The 22,097-nt window shown below is 38.4% G+C and overlaps 1 protein-coding gene and 1 long non-coding RNA gene across 2 annotated transcripts in view; one reads left to right on the top strand and one right to left on the bottom strand.

Moving 5' to 3' along the window:
* The window catches only part of LOC125129078 (uncharacterized), a 43,934-nt gene that overhangs the window by 5,609 nt on the left and 16,228 nt on the right, over positions 1 to 22,097 (top strand). Inside the window, exons 2-5 of the long non-coding RNA XR_007135406.1 lie at positions 10,117 to 10,189; positions 14,101 to 14,256; positions 14,393 to 14,565; positions 16,319 to 16,470. This is a non-coding gene — a long non-coding RNA (uncharacterized LOC125129078). The remainder of the gene's footprint in view (positions 1 to 10,116; positions 10,190 to 14,100; positions 14,257 to 14,392; positions 14,566 to 16,318; positions 16,471 to 22,097) is intronic.
* TNFRSF11B (TNF receptor superfamily member 11b) overlaps positions 12,081 to 22,097 on the bottom strand; it is a 28,510-nt gene continuing 18,493 nt past the window's right edge. Inside the window, 5 exon segments of the mRNA XM_047783373.1 lie at positions 12,081 to 12,555; positions 14,335 to 14,559; positions 16,203 to 16,394; positions 20,470 to 20,704; positions 20,706 to 20,840. Coding sequence (XP_047639329.1) covers positions 12,167 to 12,555; positions 14,335 to 14,559; positions 16,203 to 16,394; positions 20,470 to 20,704; positions 20,706 to 20,840 — 1,176 coding nt within the window. The 3' untranslated portion in view covers positions 12,081 to 12,166.

Below are 22,097 nucleotides of genomic sequence, written 5' to 3'. Positions count from 1 at the left end.
TCCCCCTTAACACCAGGGCAAAAAGAAAATGCAGAGAACATTAAATATGACATTTTAATGCCCACTTCTTGATTCCCAATCAACTTCTCTCTGACTTCCCCAGTGTCTCGCACCAGTGTGATACAGTGGAATAGCAAGGGTTTTAAAGACAAAATGAAATTCGGAATCTATGTGTTACTTACTTGCTAAGAAATTGCAGACATATAACTTATTCTCTTTGCCCCCTACCCCTTTCTCTTTAAAACAGGGATATTGAGGAATGTGAAGGCCTAATTTGTAAAGCTTTTAAGAGAATGAACATAAAAAAATAAGATCTTGGCACATGACAGACACTCAGAGATTGCTGTTTTTTCCTGTTCTTTAAGATTATTTCCAATTGGAATGGTTCTGTGAGAGAGCTTTCCTTTTATCCAGATTCATCAAAAGGAAGTCAAAGGGATTGATGTGCCTTTACTGAACACTCAAAGAACTGTCTGCCTTTAGGGGGATATGGGTTAACTAAAACTCTCAAATGTCAGTGACTGTTAGAGTTTTAAAGAGGATTTTCCCATAATTGAAAATTTCACCATCTCTGTGATACACGTGAACAGAGAACGTCTCTGCAGTGCCTGCCTCTGCTCTCTCTACGGTGCTTGCATTTACTTGGTGCTCATTTGTCACAAACCACCAGAGCTGCAGGTGCACTGGGTGCAGACTGCGTCATAGGCACCATTGTTGTAGGTACTCCCCAAGCTTCGATGAGGCCAAGAAAGCCTGGGGCCCAGAACGAAAGCCAGGCCTGTGGATACTGCGTTGTCTGCTTAACTGCCTTCTTTTGACTTTTCTCTCTTCCATTTTGCAGTGAAGCGGCTGTAACTCTGAACCAGTAGCCTATTATACAACAAGATAACACCTGATTTTAAGTCCTATCAGTTCTGCTAAACAGTGCAATTGGTGTAGAGCTCGTCTCTCTGTCTGTACCATCAATAGACTAAAACTAAAAGCTCAGAAGCTTATTTGGACATCCCATGTAAGTTACACCACAGAACATGGCACAGCAAAGAAGTGCTTTTTGAAACGTATGCCTTTATGGAAGAGAAATTCATCCAAAGGATGGTTCCCAGCCATCACAGGGAACTATATATTTAATCACTTGTGATAGGACATGACGGAGGATAATGTGAGAAAAAGAGTGAATATATATATAACTGGGTCACTTTGCTGCACAGCAGAAATTGACAGAACATTATAAATCAATTATAATACTTAAAAAAAAATCCAGTGTGCCTCATTTTAAAGCCCATTTCCTTTACTAAAGGTTTACTAACTCATGTGGACCTGCCCCTAAGAAAGGTGACCACTTATTTCTAAGTGGAATGTGTTCTTATTTTATTCCCAGACCTCATCAAGTTTTATTTTTTCTAGAAACTTTCTTATGAAATTCCCAATGCCTTAAACATGGCTTGGTCAACAGAGGCTATTTTGAAATAATTAGGAAAAGATATAGTGCCAGTTACACCCAAGTATGAGTCTGCTGGCTTTTTTTTTTTTTTTTTTTTAATACCCAGTTTCAACTTAATGGTTTGGGTTTAAACAAAATTTATTCTGGAGGCTTTAGCTAAGCTGCTTCTTTTGCCATCCCCTCTTAGTAAGCAAATCCTGGATGCTTTCCTTGCCACGAGTGCTTAATGGCAAAATACATCATGTCACCATCCAAGGCAGATTCTTTGAGTGGCATATTCTCCTGGCTGGAGGGAAAAAGCTGATCCAGACATCGCAAAGGGAAGATGGAATTTTCCATACAAAATCATTACTCTTTGATTTTTGGCTAGTGGATTCTATTTCTCAAAAGTGTGACTTTTTCTCCCTTGACTCTTCATGTCATTCTATCTCAGGAGTGATGTTTAGCATCTTGAGCTAAAATCCAAAGGTATAATCAGGATAGATCATTGGCAGGAATTATAGGACTTGGAATAGCTGTGACTAGATTAGGAAAATATTGCACCCAGTCCATACAGTAGATAGCAGTAGCATTCTCTCTTTTTTTAAAAAAATGATTTTTATTTTTTCCATCATAGCTGGTTTACAGTGTTCTGTCAATTTTCCACTGTACAGCAAAGTGACGTACATACATTCTTTTTCTCACATTGTCCTCCATCACGCTCCATCACAAGTGACTAGATATAGTTCTCAGTGTGATACAGCAGGATCTCATTGCTTATCCATTCCAAAGGTAATAGTTTGCATCTATTAACCCCAAATTCCCAATCCATCCCACTCCCTCCCCCTCCCCCTTGGCAACCAAGAGTCTATTCTCCAAGTCCATGGTTTTCTTGGGTCTTTATTTTTTAAAATGGTAGATGTCAGGGGAAGTCAGCTGCTAAGGCTGTGAGGATTTAGTAAAATAATGATTTAATAAGTGAGTGAGAGAGAGAGTCAACTAGTGGGGTTGTTGAGATTTAAGGAAATGATGTTTATTATGGGCTTAAGTGTAGGATTATGTTCCTAGCAAGTTCTCAAAGGGCATTAACTGTGAGTTCCAAGGTCAATGTAGAAACAGTGCAAGTTGGAAGATGAATCGGGGACTTCTTGGCTTTTGGCCTTATAGGACATTGTTTTTTAAGAACCTAAAGGGACCCAAATATGAGAATAATAGGAAGCCATGTAATAAATGATAGTGATTATTGTTATTACCGTTGTTATTATTACCATTAGCATCAGTATCAAGAGACAGTTAACTGTCAGTTGATAAGGGCAGTGATGGATACACACACAGTTTGACTAAATGCACCCAAAGAGGGAATCTGGTTGTTCCCCATCTTCATTAAGAGAAGCACGAAGTTGAACAAGCATCTTAGTAGGACTGAGGAACTCAGTTCTTCCAGCTGTGTGGTTTAATTTCCACCACCTCATTTGGATCCTCAAGGATTAGATGCAATCATTTCCAAAACTGCCCAATAAGAGTTCTAGCATCCCACACCTAACCCATGGAATCAAAATCATCCTGGAAGGGTGCTGGGAATGTACGTCTGGAATAAACATCCCAAGTGCGGTTGATGATTAGGTTATGTCTGAGAAACCCTGGGTTAGAACATTCTAGAAAGGCCCAACTGCTCTAAAATTCCATGTGGGAATTTCTGTTAAAAAAAAAAAAAAAACTCCCCCCCCCCCAGTTTCAGTTTCAGTGAGAGCTAAGTCCTGGAATCGGGTTCCATTCGCTGTGTATGTCTCTGCGTATATGTCACAGGGAGTCACTATAGCAATAAGATACTTTTTTTCAGTCTTTATATTCTCATTCTTTTAAAAAATTAATGTAGTTTTAAAACATTTAAATCTGAGGTCATCACTCGCCAGTATGGCTTAGGCATGGCTGGACCAAGGCATGAGAGATGGACAGGTGACCTCATGTTGCCTCTTAGAAACCTGTGATGCCTCGAGAATGACCCAGGTTTTATGCATGATCTGCCCTGTTTACCTCCTCTTGTCTGAAGTCAGTGAGTCATGTAAAACCAAAATTGCTGTAGAAATGTTAGTTTGGAGGAGGTCTTTGTTCTAGTTAGAAGGATTTTTGTGGAAATATGACTTAAGCTTTTGTGTCTCAGAAGATGAGGTAGATTTCCCTGGGAAAAGACTCAAGAAAACCCAAGGAAACGGGGGATTTATTTTGTATTAAAATACTTGGAAAAAGACAGGAATCTCAATCTGTTAGTCATAACTAAGTGTTCAGTAACGGTGCTCCTCCTCTGATGACTCTTTTGGAAAGATGAACGATTCTTTAATGTGACCTTTCTCTTCCACTCCGGGCGCCCACCCCCAGTCTGAGTTGTCTATTTACTTCATGGCTGAACTGTTGTAATAGTCAACTCTTCTTAATCTTCTCTAGCCTGTTTCTGCTCCAATCCATTCTATACATTCTGCCAGAATAACCTTGCAATGCCGCCTTGCCAACATCAAACCTTTCTTAAAACCTTAATGACTCCTATGGGGTTTATCTATAAATACTATAAAACTAAAGATTCTCAGGAGGATAGAACCATAAAAGCATTGCAGTTAGTCCTTCAAATCCAAACACTTTTGTCTGGCCTTTAGGGACCTCATATTTACTCCACATTTTAGTCAGGGCTCTTGTTTCTGAAGGTCAGAAACTGGCTTGAGTAACAAGGGAAAGCCAGTGGCTCACAAGACAATAGCGAGAAGAAAAGGTATGGCTAGAACCAGGGGCTTGGACATCATTAGAATTCTTTCATTATGTCTTCTTAGTTCTCTCTGTTAGCTCTCTTTCTCTTGCCTGCTAGTAGCTTTAGGTTCACATTTTTATAGGTTTTCATTAGATAGAAAAAAAGTACAAGTCATTCCAAATGTACAGATCCTAAAGAAGGTATCTCTTTAAATGCCTTGGGATCACAGTGGGGAAGGGTTAGAGTTGTCAGAAAGAGGCAATTAGTATCAATCCCCATTGAATAACATGTTGAGTTTGGGGTGGGGTGGGAGAGAGAAGTTCCTTAAAAGAAGTAAGTGCTTAAACAGACTAAAATGAAGAGTTTGGGGGTAAGTAAAGCAATTCGTCTATTAATAACACAATGTGGGTTGAAATAAACTTCTATGAACTTATTTAATACTATTCTTTGAATTTTTATGTAAACGACATGAGCCTAGACAATGTTTCTTCAATATGTTGTGTGTATTTTAGCCTCTATGGCTTTTCCAATACAATTTCTTATACCTAAAATATCCTACCTTTTCTCTCTGCTAGATGTGTCTACAAGACCTAGTTGAAGCTACTGTTTCTTGGCCTTCCCTGGGCTTCAAAAATGACATTTGATAACTGTGCCACATTTATACAATTCAATTGGCAGAAAGTATATCCCGTCTGGTATTAGCAATTACCCTTTCTTGTGTATAGCCTGTCTTCCCAAATAGATTATAACCATCCTCAGAACAGATGTATTTAAATTCAGTTACAGAAATGAGTGCAACTGGCTAATATTGCTGTTAAATCCCTGTTATGGTTACCTAGATCTGGGGAGAGAGAAATTTGGAAAAAAACAAACAGCAAGAGAGTCAAGGAATTAAAATATAGTTATATTCAGTATTAACCATACACTAATTGAACTTATAATAGCCACTGTTACGAACCTTGATCAAGAGAAGAGAATAGTAAAAGTTTATCTCTCAGTGAGTTTGGGTATCAGTTTAGGGAACCCATCTCCAAAGGTGCTAAGCATTTTGAGAGGAGTTCCTTCCAGGGCTATGGATCTCTGCATTGATAAAGAAGAGCAAAGAGTTCTCTGTTCTTAGAGTCCGTTCCCTCACACTTATCTCTGTACCTGAGCATAAATACCTTTATGTTTGATAGGGATGGTTTCACAATCAGCAAATTAAAACAACCTAAGAGAGTTAAAACAATTCTTGAGAGTAGTGATGGTTTGCCATTGTGTTTCTTGTTTAAAACTGGATCTAAATAAAGTACATTGCATTGAGTACTCTAATTGGGCACTCAAATTTTTTTTCGATAAATTAACAAATGAGATTTCTATCATATGAATAAAATACTGATGATAGTCTGGATAAAGTACTTAATAAACTGGGTAGAATAGAAAACCATGGTTATATAAATTAAAAGTTCATGGATTATTTTTCATGACAGGTCTATAATAAGGATTTCAAAATTTTCTTTTTCTGAATTCCTTTTTCATGATACTAATTCATTAAAAATATTTCACAACTTGTGTAGGTTTTAGATGGACCGGAAGGGATAGTAGGTCTATACTTGTGAAGAGAGTTTTAACTCCTATCCAGTCTTTCACATCAAGTCAACAACAAAATTGACTAAATTTTGGCTTCCTCTTAGGGAGAATTATAGAGCTGGAGGATGTAAGGAGCTAGAATGAAGGATCTCCTCAAACTTATGACAAAAAAAGAACCAAACTAAATTAAAATCCATGACTTTTTAAAAATGCATTGAGAAGTTCCTGTTGTGGCTGAGCAGGTTAAGGACCTGACCTTGCCTCTGTAAGGATGTGGGTTCGATCCCTGGCCTCACTCAGTGGGTTAGGGACCCCGTGCTGCCACAAGCTGCAGCATAGGTGTTACTTTGGGTCATCCTCTGGATGACCTCCTCTAACAGTTTTGCAGGCTCTTTCTCCATGAACCCCACTGAGCAGCCACTGAAAAGATCAGAAAGAACCATAAGATCTTGAAGGGAGGGGCAGTCACCCTACATGAAGGACAAGACACCTCACCCAAAAAAACAAAGACATTAATCTGGGAGGAAAGGGTAAAACTGCTGTCTTTTGGCTATTAGGACACACTCCTTACAGCTGAGGAAGGGGAACAGGAGGGAGAAATGTCTATTCTTGGGACAACATATAGAATAATTGTTGAACCCACAACTGCAGCCATGGGAGAGGTAGAAACACTGAGAATGCCACATACCCCAATGGAGACTTCACTTCCAACCCTGACTATGAACCAAAGAAACTTCAAGTGACAACAGAAAAATACTGCTAGGTGAGGGTTGGAAGAGGAATAAGAATGTGCAAAGAGAATTGATTTGAGGCACAGCTCAAAGGGGGCACCTACAACACAAAATCCAACAGCCATCGGCCCGATGTATATCAGCCACCTTAGAAACAAGTTATCAACAGGGATTTGAAGCCTGCGATGCACTCCATATAATCAAGGCAACACCAACAACAAATCACAAAAACAGTCCAGTTACTAACTGGATTAATGGAAAGCCTTCCTTTACAATTCTAGCAGAAGGAAAGGCATGCCCATATCCAAGTATAAAAACTATTTACCTCAACTTCTAATGACTAGCCCAGTATGTTTGGCTTTAACAACAAAAGCAAAAAAAAAAAATCATGAGACAGACAAAAAGGCAAGAACAAAAATTGGTGCATTCCCAAATGACAGAGTAATCATCAAAAATAATTTTAAGACTTAAAGTCAGTAATTAAGAAAATGTGAAACAATATGGTACTAGAGCAGAAACAGACACATAGACCAGTGGAACAGAATAGAGAGCCCAGAAATGAACTCGTACTTAAGAGGTCATTTAATCTACAGCAAGGGAAGCAAGAATATTATATATTGGGGTAAGGAGCCTCTTCAGTAAATGGTGTTGGGAAAAGCGGACAGCTACATGCAAAAGAATCAAACTGGACTATTTTCTCATATAATTTACAAAAATAAACTCAAAATGGATTAAAGAATTACATGTAAGACCTAACCCATAAAACTCCTAGAAGGAAACTTAGTATGCTCTCTGACATCAATCTTAACACTATTTTTTGGATATGTCTCCTCAGGCAAGGGAAACAAAAACAAAAATAAACAAATGCGACTACATCAAACTAAAGAAACTCCTGCCTAGGAAAGATAAAAGAAACTATCAACAAACAGAAAGGCCACATACTGAATGGGAGAAGATAGTTGCAAATGATATATCTGATAAGGAGTTAATATATAAAATATACAAATTCATACAACACAACATCAAAAAAACAAAAAACAAAAAACAAAAAAAAAAAAAAACCCCAAACAACCCAGTGAAAAGGTAGAGAACCTGAATGGACACTTTTCTAAGTAAGACATGCAGATGGCCAACAGACACATGAAAAGATCCTCTGCACCACCAGTCATCAGAGAAATGCAAATCAAAACCTCAGTGAGCCACCACCTCACAATAGTCAGAATAGCTGTTGTCAAAAAGACAGGTGACAAGTGTTGAAGAGGATGCAAAGAAAAGGGAACCCTTATGCGCTGTTGGTGGGAATGGAAATTGGTGCAGCTGCTATGCAAAAAAATAAAAATAGAACGACCATATGATCCAGCAATCCCATTTCTGGGTATTTTTCTGAAGAAAACAAAAATACTAATTTGAAAAGATATATGCACCACTATGTTTATTGCAGCATCATTTACAATAGCCAAGATTTGGAAGCAAACTAAGTGCTATAAACAGATGAATGGACAAATAGGATGGTATATATATATATATAATTAATATGGTATATATATATAATTAATTATATATATAATTAAATATCGTTCAACCATAAATAAGAATGAAATCATGCCATTTGTGACAACATGGATGGACCTAGACGGTAATATTCTAAATGAAATAAGACACAGAAAGATAAATGCCAAGTGATTTCACTTTTATGTATAATCTACAAAGCAAAACAAATGAACAAGTATAACAGAAGCAGAGTCATAGAAGAAAAACAGGTGGTTGCCAGAGGGGAGGGGGCTGTGGGGATGAGTGAAGTAGATGAAGGAAATTAAGGAGTACAAACTTCCAATTAAAAAGTGTGACACAGTGGGATCTGCTGCATCTCTGCAGCACCAGGACACTGGCAGTGCAGTGGGTTGAAGGATTGGGTGTTGCTGCCTCTGTGATGGAGGTCCCAACTGCAGCTTGGATCTGATCCCTGGCCGGGAACTCCATATGTCACAAGGCAGCCAAAAAAGAAAAAAAAAATGAGTCACAGGCATTAAATAGCGTGGGGAATATCATTCATAATATAATATCTTTGCAGGGTGACCGATGGTAACTAGACTTATTGTGGTGGTCATTTTGTAATGCATAGAAATATTAAATCACTGTGTTGTGCACCAGGAACTGACACAGTATTGTGGGTCAAATATACTTCAAAAAGAAACACAAAAATTCATAGAAAAAGAGATCAGATTTGTTGCTACACAAAGATGAGGGATGGGGGAGGAGGAATTAGATGAAGGTGGTCAAAAGAACCTTCCAGTTATAAGATTAAAAAGTTCTAGGAATATAACACATACCATGAGTAATATAATTAATTGTATGCTGCATATTATATATGAAAGTTATTAAGAGAGTAAATCTTAAGAATTCTCATCATAAGAAAAATATTTTATTTTGTATCTATATGAGATTATGGATGTTCACTAAACGTAGTGTGATAATCATTAAATGTCTAAGTCAAATCATGTACTGTTTACCTTACAGTAACTGCAGTACTGTATGTTGATTATATCACAATAAAAGTAGAAGAAAAAAAGACTGTGTGATATGGGTGAAGAGATAGAGTAGTAGATAAATCAAACAGAACAGAGAGTCCAGAAACATACCCACAGAAAAAATAATCAACTGACTTTTGAGAAATTTGCGATGACAATTACACGCAGAAATATTAGTCTTTTTATTTGGGGGGTGGTTTAGGGCTCCACTTGTGACACGTGGACGTTCCCAGGCCAGAGCTTGCATCAGAACGCAGCTGCCGGCTTACACCACAGCCACAGCAACATGGGGTCTGAGCCGAGTCTACAGTCCACACCACAGCTCACGGCAATGCTGGATCCGCTACCCACTGAGCAAGATCAGGGATCAGTTCACATCCTCATGGATACTAATTTGGTTCATAACCCACTAAGCCACAGGGGGAACTCCCAGAAATGCTAAATGTTTCAACAAATTCTATGAGAACAAGTGGATGACCTATCTCACATCTTATATAAAAACGCACTCTATTATCAAAGTTCATAGCAACAGTAATTAGTCATGCTGATATCATTTGCCCCAGTATGATGTGAGACAGGCCATTACCTATGTGATATTCTTCCCCCAAATCCATAGCATCATCCATGTATAAGAAAACACCTGACAGACTGAAATTGAGACATACTTTACAAAATGGCTCACCAGGGATATTTTATACTAGCTTTCCAATGATTCTGTCAAGTCTAAAACTATTTCACAATTAAAAGTCTGAAACAAGAGAAACGGACGTGAATTTACATATGATATCTCCGTTCGAGGAGAAGCTTGAGGTGGGCTGACCCCAGAGGAACAGCCAGGGAAGCCAGTCAAATTAGCATATGAAGGATTTATATTGATACCATTAACTTTTGAACTTTTCCTAAACTTAATTGATGGGTGTGATGCCATTTCTTTCTGTGCATAGGAACTTTGGTGGAAGACCTGGAGCTTCTGAAGGAAAGGTGCAGGCCATTGGTTAACCGTTGTCCTCCTATGTATGCCTTGGGCACTTAATTTCCACAATATTTTCCACTCCCAGTATTGCTGCCTTGGGACTCTTGATTCATCAGGTTTGAGCCTCTAAACTTTAAGTCTCCTTTTTATTTCCCCAGATATGACTTTGTATGACATTTACCTGGATTTACCCTTCTGTCAAAGTGACTGCAGTGATCTGATTTCACAAAGGTAAGGTTGATCCGTGTTACATCCTAAGTCATAGTAAAGTGAGAGGAAGGAGAAACAGACCATGAAAGGATGGGGTATAATGGATCCCGTCCACAATGATATCCCTTTCTTGGGAACTGCAAATGATAAAGACAGACCCTCGCTAGCCATGCGTTTACACTGGTCACCGCCTTAGGACAACCAGAATCTCTCCCTCCTACAAGTTTGAAAATTTTAACCAAAATATACAAAAATATAAGACTAGGAGAAAGTGTAGGAAAGTCTGCCACCCAGGGGCCCAGAGTTATCTTAATTCTCTGTTTCTGAGGTTTGGCTATAACCTGCAGTAGCCCCTGTAGCTGTTGTGGCAAATTACCACAAACTGGGTGGCTTAAAATAACAGATATTAATTCTCTCATGGTTTTGGAGGCCCAGAAGGCCAAAATCAAGGTGTCAGCAGGGCTGTTGGGGAGAGGCTCTAGGAGAGAATACGTTCCTTTCTTTCCCAGCTTGTGGCTTCTTGGTTTGCAGTTACATCACTCCCATCCCTGCCTCTGTCTGCACATCATCTTCTCGTCTGTCTTTCCCCTCTGTGTGTCTCTTATAAAGACAGTTGTCACTGGGTTTGGGGTCCACCTGGATAATCCAGGATGATTTTCTTATCTCAAGATTCTAAACTTAATTACATGTACAAAGAAATATCCTTTGTCTAAATAATGTTCACAGGTTCTGGAGATTGTGATGTCAACATATTCTGGGCAGGAGGCACCATTCACCCAAATACCTCACCCTTCCAATTATTTTTTTTCTTAAATTACTTACTGTCAGTTTCTATGATTTGCAACCAAAAGAATGTAGTTAGTTTGATTTCTTGATGCTAGTAGCAACAGTTGTATATAAAGTTGTTCTATATTAAACTTGACCTCAGAAATTTTCCAACTTCAATGTAATAAAGATTACTCTAGAACTTGTTAAAAAGGCAGATTTCTGCCCTCCACCCCAGAGTTTCTCAATAAACTGGTCTAGGAATCTGCATTTTAAACAATTCCCATATGGTCCTGACAATAATAAAAAAGGGGCTAATTGTGAAAGCTCAGACCCATCTATGTCCCATTCAAATAAATGCAAGAGGAAAAGCATTGAAAAATAATTTGAAAACTTTAATGATGTTAATATAGTAAAAACATAAAATCTTTTAAATAAGATACATTCAATTTCTCAGAGCATCTAATATTCAGATAATTTATATTTCATACACTTTCCAACATTAAACAATTGACTAAATAATGCATTTTCTATAAAATGATATTACAGCTTATACAGGTAAAAGTATATTACAAAAATACTCTACACAGGAAGAATGGCAGTACCTATTAGGAAATGCTACAAACATTCTATTAAAAAATATATTTTATCTCTTTCACTTGTCATAGTAATAAACAGAATATATATATTTTTTTCTTTCTAGAATTAAGTCTTATACAGTTTCCCTTCAGGATGGTAATATGTACAAACCTTATATCTGAATGAAATATAAATAGCAAATATGATAATAGTGTTACAGATATATTAGTAACTTTTACAGAAAAAAATGGCTTTCTAATAAAAGCCTCTAGTACAGCTGAAATCTCAAAGCTATTTAAGTTAGACATTCCTGTACTTAATAAGGCACAATGGAGTCTAGTTGCTTATTTCTCGTTGAATTACTGCAAGCAGTAACAAGGGAAAATATAGTTAGTAGATAGTGGACCAGATTTGTCGGTCGGAGAAACTCATTGGGGTGTATTAAACTTTTGTGAGAGATAAGAGTTCCTTCTCTACACCATAGTTTCTTTGGGGGCCCTGTGGCCGAATCTAGTTCCTGGTGATGAGAAAGAAGTCATGGTCCCCCCTCCCCCGCCCCTCCCCCTGCCCCTGCCCCCAGTGCCTGAGAAACAGTTTAGTCATTCATTGGATCTGGTCCATGGTGAGCAAAAACAGCCCAAGGACCGCTTCCAGTTATAAGCAGCTTATCTTTACTGATTGGACCTGGTTCCCTATCATTTCTAAAAACAGCTTCTGATAGAGTCTGTACATGGTGAAGCTGTGCAGGAACCTGATGGTTTTCTTCAGACTCTGTGTGACGGTTTTGGGGAAGTGGTACGTCTTGAGATGCTTCAGGGCGTGCATCAGGCCCTTGCGGGTGTCCTGGTCACCGTTTTTAATTCTCCACAGGCTGAGCAGCTTCAGGATCTGCTCACTCGATTTGCACATCTTCACTGTTTCTTCGATGTCTTCTGTCGGGACTTTCTTCCCGGGCAAGCTTTGCATTAAGATTCGAAGCTGCTCGAAGGTGAGGTTCATGTGCCCGATATGCTTCTGCACACTGTTTTCACAGAGGTTGATACCTGCATAAAGCAAAACACCCAAAGAGAGGTTCACGTACTCTGTCTAAAGCCACCATAAAACCACCCTGAGGCAAAAGGAGGTACCCTGGAATTTTATAACTTTAAGGAGCACCCTCTCCTTTCCGTTTCTTTGGGGAGAGGAGGCTTAAGTAATGCTAGTTATTTCTAAGAACTAAGTCAAATATTTTGTGTTACAGTAGGATAATAGGCTTTCTATATTCTAAGCATCCAACATAGCTTTGGGAAAAGCCCAAATTTGGAAAATACCAGTAGAAAATTACAGACACATCACTCTCAGTTTTCTAAGAAAATTTGGAGAAAGTAAAAGCATAACCTTTCAGAAAAAACCACAAAGTTAGCCATTTTGTAATAGAAGCTTTTATTAATTGATACCCGATACATGTACTATTGGAAGAATTAGGTGCTTTCAATGGTTTTTAATAAATAGCACCCAATAAATAGCACCGGAAGATCACTGCCATGGAAAAGGAGAACTGAAAGCCCAGTAACAAGAGGCCAAAGAACAGCATACACAGCCTGGGAATATTTCAGTAATGAGCTAGGACATGAACATAAGACAGAGTAAATAATGTTTCTGTTGATGACATGAATCATTTAGTATCTGTGAGCCCTAAGGCAAGTCAGTTAATCTTTCAGGGCTGGAATGTCCTTGTTTATAAAATTGGGAATTCAGCCTCTTCCTATTCTAACAGTCTCTGAATCTTTACTTCCTTTTTTTTTGGCTTCAGGACTAATTATACTTTCAAAGACTACATTTTGTTTGGCAAAAACAGAAGACAGGTTTACTTTTTGCACAAGTGAAAGCATTCAGCTGTCAAAGATTTAGTCTCCTAAAATCTGTTGCCTCTGTTTCAGATGTTTGAGGCTTTCGGATTGTGTAGGACTCTTCAGTCACTTAACTACACGTGAGGTGTAGAATGGATTTCTTGTTGACATTGTCTGCATTCCGAAAACCCTCCCTCATTTTTTCTAGCATGTCTTCCCAACGCTAACTGAAGTTAGAGCCTTTTCTGCTGGGTATCCTAAAGCCTACAGTCCACACTGGATGAAACTTCATTACTTTTCCCCCTGGATTCTCTCCCAGCATAGTACAGACACACGCACTCACACACATGCATGCATGCACACATACACACGGAGTTTCTAAAAGGAGATTCTTTATAAAACTCTACAGCATGAGAGTACTTGGTTTTAACTACCCCTTTTATCCAGGAAGCTCAAACACCTTACAGACCTGATCTCATTCATCCTCACAATGTATGCTATGAAAATGGTCATTATGAAAAACAGGCTGTGATGTGAGGATTGATAAGAGGCTGTCTGTAAGATAGGTCGAGCCCCTCTGGAGAGAGTTGCCAGGTAAATACAACATGGTTTCTTGGTGGAAATGCAAGGTAAGATCTAAAGTGGTTCAAAAACCTTCTGGGTAGGCCAGAAAGGATGCTCATACAATGGCCCAGGGATCCAGAGTTAGATTTCCTGAGATCTAGGCCTGCATTTGAAACGTATTGCTTCTCCTTTTAGAGAGACACACACTACAGAAGAGATTGGGAAGTGGAGGAGGTGAAAATAAAACCACATGTGACTGCTTTAAGAATAGCATCTCCACCATTACTTGATAAAAACTTTTTCAGTCCAACAATAATTCCCAAAGGGAAACATCATCCATACAACAAACAGGTACATAGCCTTGTTTCTGTTTTATGATAAACAAGTGTTTTGATTTCTGATGGACTTGTTTATTTCATGTTACCACACCTTGGATAATCTTCTTGACCATGTCTTGGTCTTTGTTTTGATGTTTCCATAACTTCAGCAGCTGAAAAGTCTGTTCTTGTGAGCTGTGTCGTCGTTTTATCCTCTCCACACTCTCTGCATTTAGTTTGGTGCCAGGCAAATTGTCTACCAAGACACTGAGCCAATTAGGGGTAAGCTTTGTAGGAACAGCAAACCTGAAGAACGCCTCCTCACACAGGGTTACATCTAAAGGTAAGTAGGAGAACCAAGAAGATTTATTTAGCAGCTGGATTTTTAGATGTCTGATAGACAAAAATTATAATAATTCAAAAATAATAATGAAAAAATTCAGTACAGCTGAGTTTTCCAGGATATAACATACTGAAATGAGAACTTTGAATAAAACCAACTGTCTCTTGCTTGGTCTTAGTGGCAGATTGCCAGTCCAACTGGATTTATATCTTTGCTAATGTTCTTGGAATGCACTTTGGTGGGGAGAATTTAACAAACGTTGCACGCGAATTTAACAACACTGTAAATAACAGCAAAAAAAATTCTATGCTTTAATGTATTAACATATTTTAATATAATTATGAAATATTCTGTTAAAGGTTTAGCTGGTGTCCACTGGTTACTTCAAGACCAATGTCAAATCATTGTCTTAAAGGGAACTTGAAAAGAAATCTGTAATAGTATATTATTTTCTGCACACACACATAGTTTAACTTTGGAAACAAGATGGAACAGATGTATAAGCACACAATCAGTGGGAAAATAATCAAAACAAAAACATGATATTTATAAAAGAAGTGCAATGACCTGAGTATCTGGGTAGAGTTTATAGCCCAGGGACGAAGAGTTCAGGTCTGAATCTGAATCCTGGCGCTGCCTTCAAGCTCATGTATTAACTTGAACAACCTTCACGGTGTGTTCGTAAAAATTAAAGTCCATATAGCAAAAGTATCTGGCACATAGTAAGTGCTCAAAGAATGATATAAATTAAAGATGAATTAATGAGGATGTTAAAGTTAGAGGCCACCCCTCTTATTATCCATCCCCTCATTCTGTTGTTTAATAAGAAAGTAGAAAGTCTGAATAACAGCCAAGATTTTTATTACACAATGAAAAAATCTTGGAACTGGATTTGAATCTTAAATCTCCCAACCCACGTTCCTATGCTTCATATACATCTATGTCACACACACACACAAATGTTTGGAGAGGGTCAAGCTGGTTAAGTGAGGAAAGGCTGGTCATCCTTGATGTGATGAGACCTTGGGAGAAGGTCTGAGATTAGTTAGGTTGTAGGAGTGACAAGGTGAGGACAGCAACCTGATTAGTGTCATCACCAACATGGGATACACTCAGATACATTGAATTTGGAGCTAGTAACCCTTCCTGAATAAACAGTTTAAGACAAGTAGAGGCACTTAGAACTTCTGTGCAATAGATAGTTATACCATAGGTAACAAAGTCAGTGCTGCATTTCTAATTTGTCATTTATATTTGTCTCTATGCTTCTTAGTTGCCAATTTATACTTTAGCTTATAATATAGATAATCTTAAAAGTGATAAAAGTGCAGAGCTTAAAAAATTCAGCAAGTGGTACTCTGATAATTTGGGCTTAAACATAATCATCACACCACCCAGATTTTCTCCATGGGTAAGATTTGATTCTAGTGTGAAAGTCGAAGTTTGGAGCATGACTGGGAGAAGATGGGGACTTTTTGAAAGATTTTTGAGTTGTGGTTTTAGCATCAGTGCACAGAGAATAGCCTTGTGTTGGTTAAAATCCAAGGAAGGGAAACTAAATTTGACCAAAAAGGGCCAGAAGTTCTTGTATTCAACTCGGAGGTGGTACAAAGACTGATATTTTGAAATATCATTACCTATTCCACATTTGTGAGTCGATTCACTGTTTCCAGAACATATGTTGTCATGAGTTGCATTTCCTTTCTGAGTTAGAAGGAGCCCCAATGCACTGCAGTTTGTGTGTTTTCTACAGGGGGCTTTAGATGACGTCTCATTCGAGAAGAATCCATCTGGACATCTTTTGCAAACTGTATTTCGCTCTGGAGTTCCTACAGAAAACACCAAGCCATTTAGCACATTCTTCTCCAATACTCTCACAACAGATACCATCTTCACAGAGTTTTGGTAAGACTTTTCACTTGGTTTTTACTGCTGCTATTAAGTTGCACAAAAACTTTTGTGCATTTTCATTTTTCACTTCATTAGACAGAACAAAACTTGTACAATTAGCTCCTTCAGCAGTGTCCCCTCCTAGTAATATAAACACAAATTTAAATTTGTTCAGCTGGTACCTACAAAGCACAAAATGTGAAAGGAAAGGAAAGCAGTAAGATCTTGTTGTCAACCATATTCTCCACACAGTTATTCCTGGGAAATCATGAAGACAACTGCTGTGTAACTGCCATAATATCACTCTTCAAAGTCAGTACCCACTGAATGTCACATCGTTAAATTCCAATTGGTTCCTACTGACGTTATTTCTTTCCTGAATCTTAATTGTGAAGCAACTCATAAGTATGCTAACCTTGAGAAGTAAAAATTTATAACATGATAATAAACTTTTGAAGGTGGTCATAAAGTTGGCCCTAAACTCAAAAGAGTAAGCCTGCAGTTACATAGTAAATGGGAGGTAAGATACTATTTACTTAAACTTTTGAGTTTTAGAAAAGCACAGTCATTAAAATCTCAGGGAAGGGTAACTGTCAGGGTATTTTATTTTGTGGTGGAAAGATACTTGATAAATTTGGAGCTATCATTGGTGGGAACACTTGAACCAGTGAACAACTAAAGATGCTATTTAAAATAAATATCTTCAAACCCTTGACTCTATGCTTTGGTAGATCATACATTACAGTGTATTTGCATATGAAAATACCTCCATCTAGTGTAAGCTAGTTGAACAAATTTAGACTTCAGTCTCCACATGTAGCCTTTTACAGGTCAGTTTGGGCTTACCCAAGATAACAAATACAAAAGGGACAAATGAAAGCTACAGAAAGTTAATAAACTTGACTTATCAAAATTTGCCACCTCCCATCTCATTATCTCCTTTACCAAAACCAGAAAAAAAGAAAAAAGAGCACAGTGGCTTGGTTTTAGTTTCATCTCCAGCTTCTTTCTTTTCTAAAGAGATTTATGGATGTATAGACTGGTAAAAATGACAGAGGGTTGGCAAAAAAAGAAAATGGGGAACCCCGCTGAAACATTCACATTTTATATACCACTTCTGGAGTTGAAATGACATCCTCTTAGGAACCACCTTACAAAGAGATCTATCTTTTAAGTACTTTCTCACTACACTCCTCTCCTTAAATGGGATCCAACTGCACAAATTCTACACTGTCATAAGCAGATGTACTGGGCCAGGGATGCCATGGTATTCTGTCATTGATAATATTCTGGGAATAGATGATCTTGGACATCTGGACCCAGGCTCCCTCTGCCAACAGCACAAAGAAGAATCTTTGTCATTCTTCACATACGTGTTGATGACTTGGGTGTTCTCATGCATCACAGTGAGAAAACCCTAGGTACAGGACATTCTTTGAGTAATTTAGCCTTTAAAGTTCTTTAATAATGACTTTAAAAAAATTCTTTAACAAGAAGAATCCAATAATTATAGAAGGAAAGTTTCTTAATATATTTGGAGGCTTTACATAGTGACCTTTCTGAAGAGGACGTCCCTCTTTTGTGATTGGTAGAATTTCTTATAAAAAGATGTATCCATGTAAGTAAGTGATTTCGCCTTATTAATGTCAACAGAAACGTAAAAAGTATAATTTAGGCAAAATGTGAACTGAGAATGGCAAGAGGAATTTTGCTTTTTAGTGGGGTTTACCATAAGCAATTACATGAGAGTTACAAACCTAACAGATAAAATGAAGTAAGTACAGTTGATCCATGAACAGTGCTCGGTTAGAGGCACCAATCCCTGCACAGTTGAAAATCCCACTATAACTTTATAGTGCAGCCCTCTGTAGCCATGGTTCCACATTCACAGATTCAACCAACTGGGATCATGTGGTGCAGTAGTGTTTATTATTGAAATAAAATTCACAAGTGGACCTGCATAGTTCAAACCCGTGCTGTTCAAGGGTCAGCTGTAAAATATGGAGAGGAGACATTCTGACTTCAAAACAACGAAGGGTGGTAATGAAATGATTTTAGAACATGCCATAGAATCTTGTCTTCTCTTTGCACTGGAAACCTCTTATTTTCCATGAGGAACTACTTTGTAGGTTTTTTAGGATGAGACAGGTAAGTAAATAAATGTGTACCTTTGTACTAAGTCTTCTATCTGCCTGCTTACTTCATTCTACGAACAGAATGTCATACTTACATGAGAAAAATCCTTACTGCTTACATTATTTTCAAAACTTTCTAGTTTCCAAACTGCATAATCCCTGCTTAATGAAATTTTTTTACATATGTACATTACTGAACTGAATTAAAAGGATTTGTTTCTGTTGGATGCACTCCCCTCCCCCCATTCAACTTGGTTTAGCTTTTGAGTCCCAAAGTATCATCCAATAAAAGCTAGGAAGTGTCACCAGTTTCTCTCTCAAAGACTCATACCAGAGGCACTTTAAAGGACTGTCATGCAATTTGCACCTTCTGTGGTTAATTTTATAAAATTTACATCTTAGGAAACTTCATAGGTTTCCATTTTTTAGGGGGTTATTTTTATTTTTATTTTCTATTATAGTTGATTTACAATGTTCTGTCAATTTCTGCTAGACACCAAAGTGACCCCATTACACACACACACACACACACACACACACATTCTTTTTATCACATTATCCTCCATCATGTACCATCACAAGTGATTGGATATAGTTCCTGTGCTATACAGCAGGATGGTGTCAGTTTTTGAATATGTTTCTTTTTGTATGCCTTTAAATATTATAAACATGAATATTTAAATAAACTCTATATCACAACTTTTGAAAGTTAAAATAGTTCCAAATAATTTGCAGCCTCTAAACCAGTGGCTGTCAACCAGAGGTGGTTTTGGTATCCAGGGGACAATGGCGATGTCTGGAGATATTTTTGTTGTCACAACTGGGGGAAGTCTGCTGTTAGCATCTTATGGCCAAAGACCAGAGATGTGGCCAAACACTCCACAGTGTATAGGACAGCTGCCCACGAAAAGAATTATCTAGCTCTAAAATGTGCTGAGGTTGAAAAGCATTACTTCAAACTGAATAATTGGAATCTATACTGATTACTGTTGCCTCCAGAAAAGTGAGTACTCTTAAATGTTCTCAGGCCAGGAGAGGCAGCAGACTACATTGAAGCTCTGTGAATGTAGCAAACAAAACAAAACAAAACAAAAACACATGTGGATTGCAGCTTTAAAAGATTCAATGCACACTGGCCTTAACCTGTGCTGTTCAACTGGTATAACATTGTAAATCAACTGTACTTTAATAAGAAAAACCATGCTGTTTAAAATGCAAAAAGAGAAAGTACATTGTGTGCTGACAAGTACTTACTCTTGGCTTGACAAGCTACTTGTCAAAGATAAAGCATAAGCTCATTGAGGAGATGGTGCTCCCGTCTTTATCCTCCTAGATACTCAACTCCCATGCCAAAGGAAGAACCAGCTTCATTTTTAATAATGAGCTGCATTTCCCCTAGCCATTTTCGTATTTTGCATAATTAATTATAACTACTCATTGTTAGTACTCCAGAGCTTCATTAATATCAGCATTATTACTCTCTTGGTATCAATTAACATTTCTGATGTTTATCAGAAAGCACTGCGGTTTGTCGTTGTCCATGCAGAAGTGCAACACAGAGGTATAGATCAGCTATCAACAGTGCAACTCCGAGGGTAGGCCTTTAAAAAAGAGCAGTCTGCCATGCATCTCATTAGAAAGCGATTTGCTGCATTTGAGATTTGTCACTAAATTGTCCCGTAGTGGCAGAGCGTTCCTCTGAGGAATGGTTCTTTGGCAGCGATCCAGACACACGGTACATACCTAGCACGTTCCATTACCTTTGCAACTTTCTATCCTGTAATGTCATCAGGACAAACATGTTCCCTCAAATTTTCCATACTACCTGACTTTGAATGATGCTAATGAATTTGGCCACACGCTGGAAGCTGATACCTACCTGCGTGTAGCACTCCAAATCCAGGAGGACAGCTCCTGTGCTTCAAGCAGAACTCTAGCTCCAGGTAGCGCCCCTCCTCACATTCACACACGCGGTTATGGGTGCGATTGCATTCCTGCTTGACGTACTGCAGTTCCTTGCACACTGGGGTGCAGTACAGACACTCGTCACTGGTGTGCCAGCTGTCTGTGTAGTAGTGGTCAGGACAGGGGGCACACACGGTCTTCCGCCTTGCCTGTGCAGTGCTGTTTTAGGGAGGTGCCAGGAGGACATTTGTCGCACATCAGTTGCTTAGAGGTTTCTGGGTCATAATGAAGGTACTTTGGAGGAAAAGTTTCCTGGGTGGTCCATTTAATGGAGATGTCCAAGAACTAGAAGAAGAAAGGGAAATAGCGGCAGGTTAGCATGGAAATGGGGTGGTTCTTCTGTGCATCGTTAACCTCAAAAAGTCCTTTACTACCTAAAGCCTCAATGCCCACCTGCCTACTGAGCTACAACCACAGAAAATAAGTTTAGAAGCCACAGTTCTTGCCTCTGAGTAGCTTAACCTCAATGACCAAGATGGCAATAGCAGCAAAACATCTTAAGTAAATCTAGCTCATAGTTGGCTGGAGTGGAAAGCTCATCAGACTGAAAATGATTACAGGTAGATGCACTGCTACATAATTCATGTGCCCTGAGTGACAGTTCATCCTGGGCTTCAGGATTGTCTCCAGTTTAGTGAATTGGATGAACTAGTAATTATCAGAACAGCTATACCAGAATCACCTAGGCTTCTTGGTTAAAAAAAAAAAAAATGTAGATTCCTGGGATTCACAGCCCTAAATATTCTGATTCCACAGGTATGAAGTTAGGGCTAAGGATTTAAAAAATCACCTGCACTGATCCCCGAGTATGAAGTCCACACTCAATAAATATAATTTCATTTATTCACTTGATGGTAGTTACTGAGCCTTTAGTATGTGCCAGGCTCTGTGCTGGGCAACTGAGAGAAAGCAGTGAATAAAATAGTCCATCAACTCTCTCTTGTGGAGTTTACCATCCAACTGGAGGAGTAAGAAAATAACAAATTACGTGTTAGGAGATAAGTGTTGTGAAAAATGAGCAAGTAAAAGAGATTGGAGAAGTGGAGGGGAGGGTGGAGAGGTTATAGTCTTTAAACGGGGTGGTCACAGTAGCCACGTTCAGAACTAGATGCTATTTTTCTTTTGGTATTCCCATTCTAAGATGTCATGATTCCAAATTATATTGAAGTCAAGGGTTGGCAGTTAGTCATTCTGATCACTCATTCATTCATGCAACAGATATGCTTTGAATGCCTACCAGAAATATACCAGAAATATGCTCATAGTATGATATGATCTTTGTCTCTATGGAGCATGTAATCTACTGGAAAACTTCTAGAATTTTAAGAGTGATTATTTCCTGCAGAACATCGTAAAATTCCATCTTGAATCTCACAGATGAATGATGTCTGGAAAATTAAATGACCACCCCTTTTAAGATTAATGTGGAAGAACTTCAAGGAGCAGGCAGGGATTCAGAAGCTTCCATGCATAATGTCAGAAGAGGTCCATGTACAGGGGAAAGAAGATTTCGTGGCCAAGAGCTGCTTGGGAAGACAGCCC

Source organism: Phacochoerus africanus, chromosome 6, assembly GCF_016906955.1.
Source record: "Phacochoerus africanus isolate WHEZ1 chromosome 6, ROS_Pafr_v1, whole genome shotgun sequence".
Lineage (NCBI taxonomy): Eukaryota > Metazoa > Chordata > Mammalia > Artiodactyla > Suidae > Phacochoerus > Phacochoerus africanus.
This window is presented reverse-complemented; position numbering and strand designations above follow the sequence as displayed.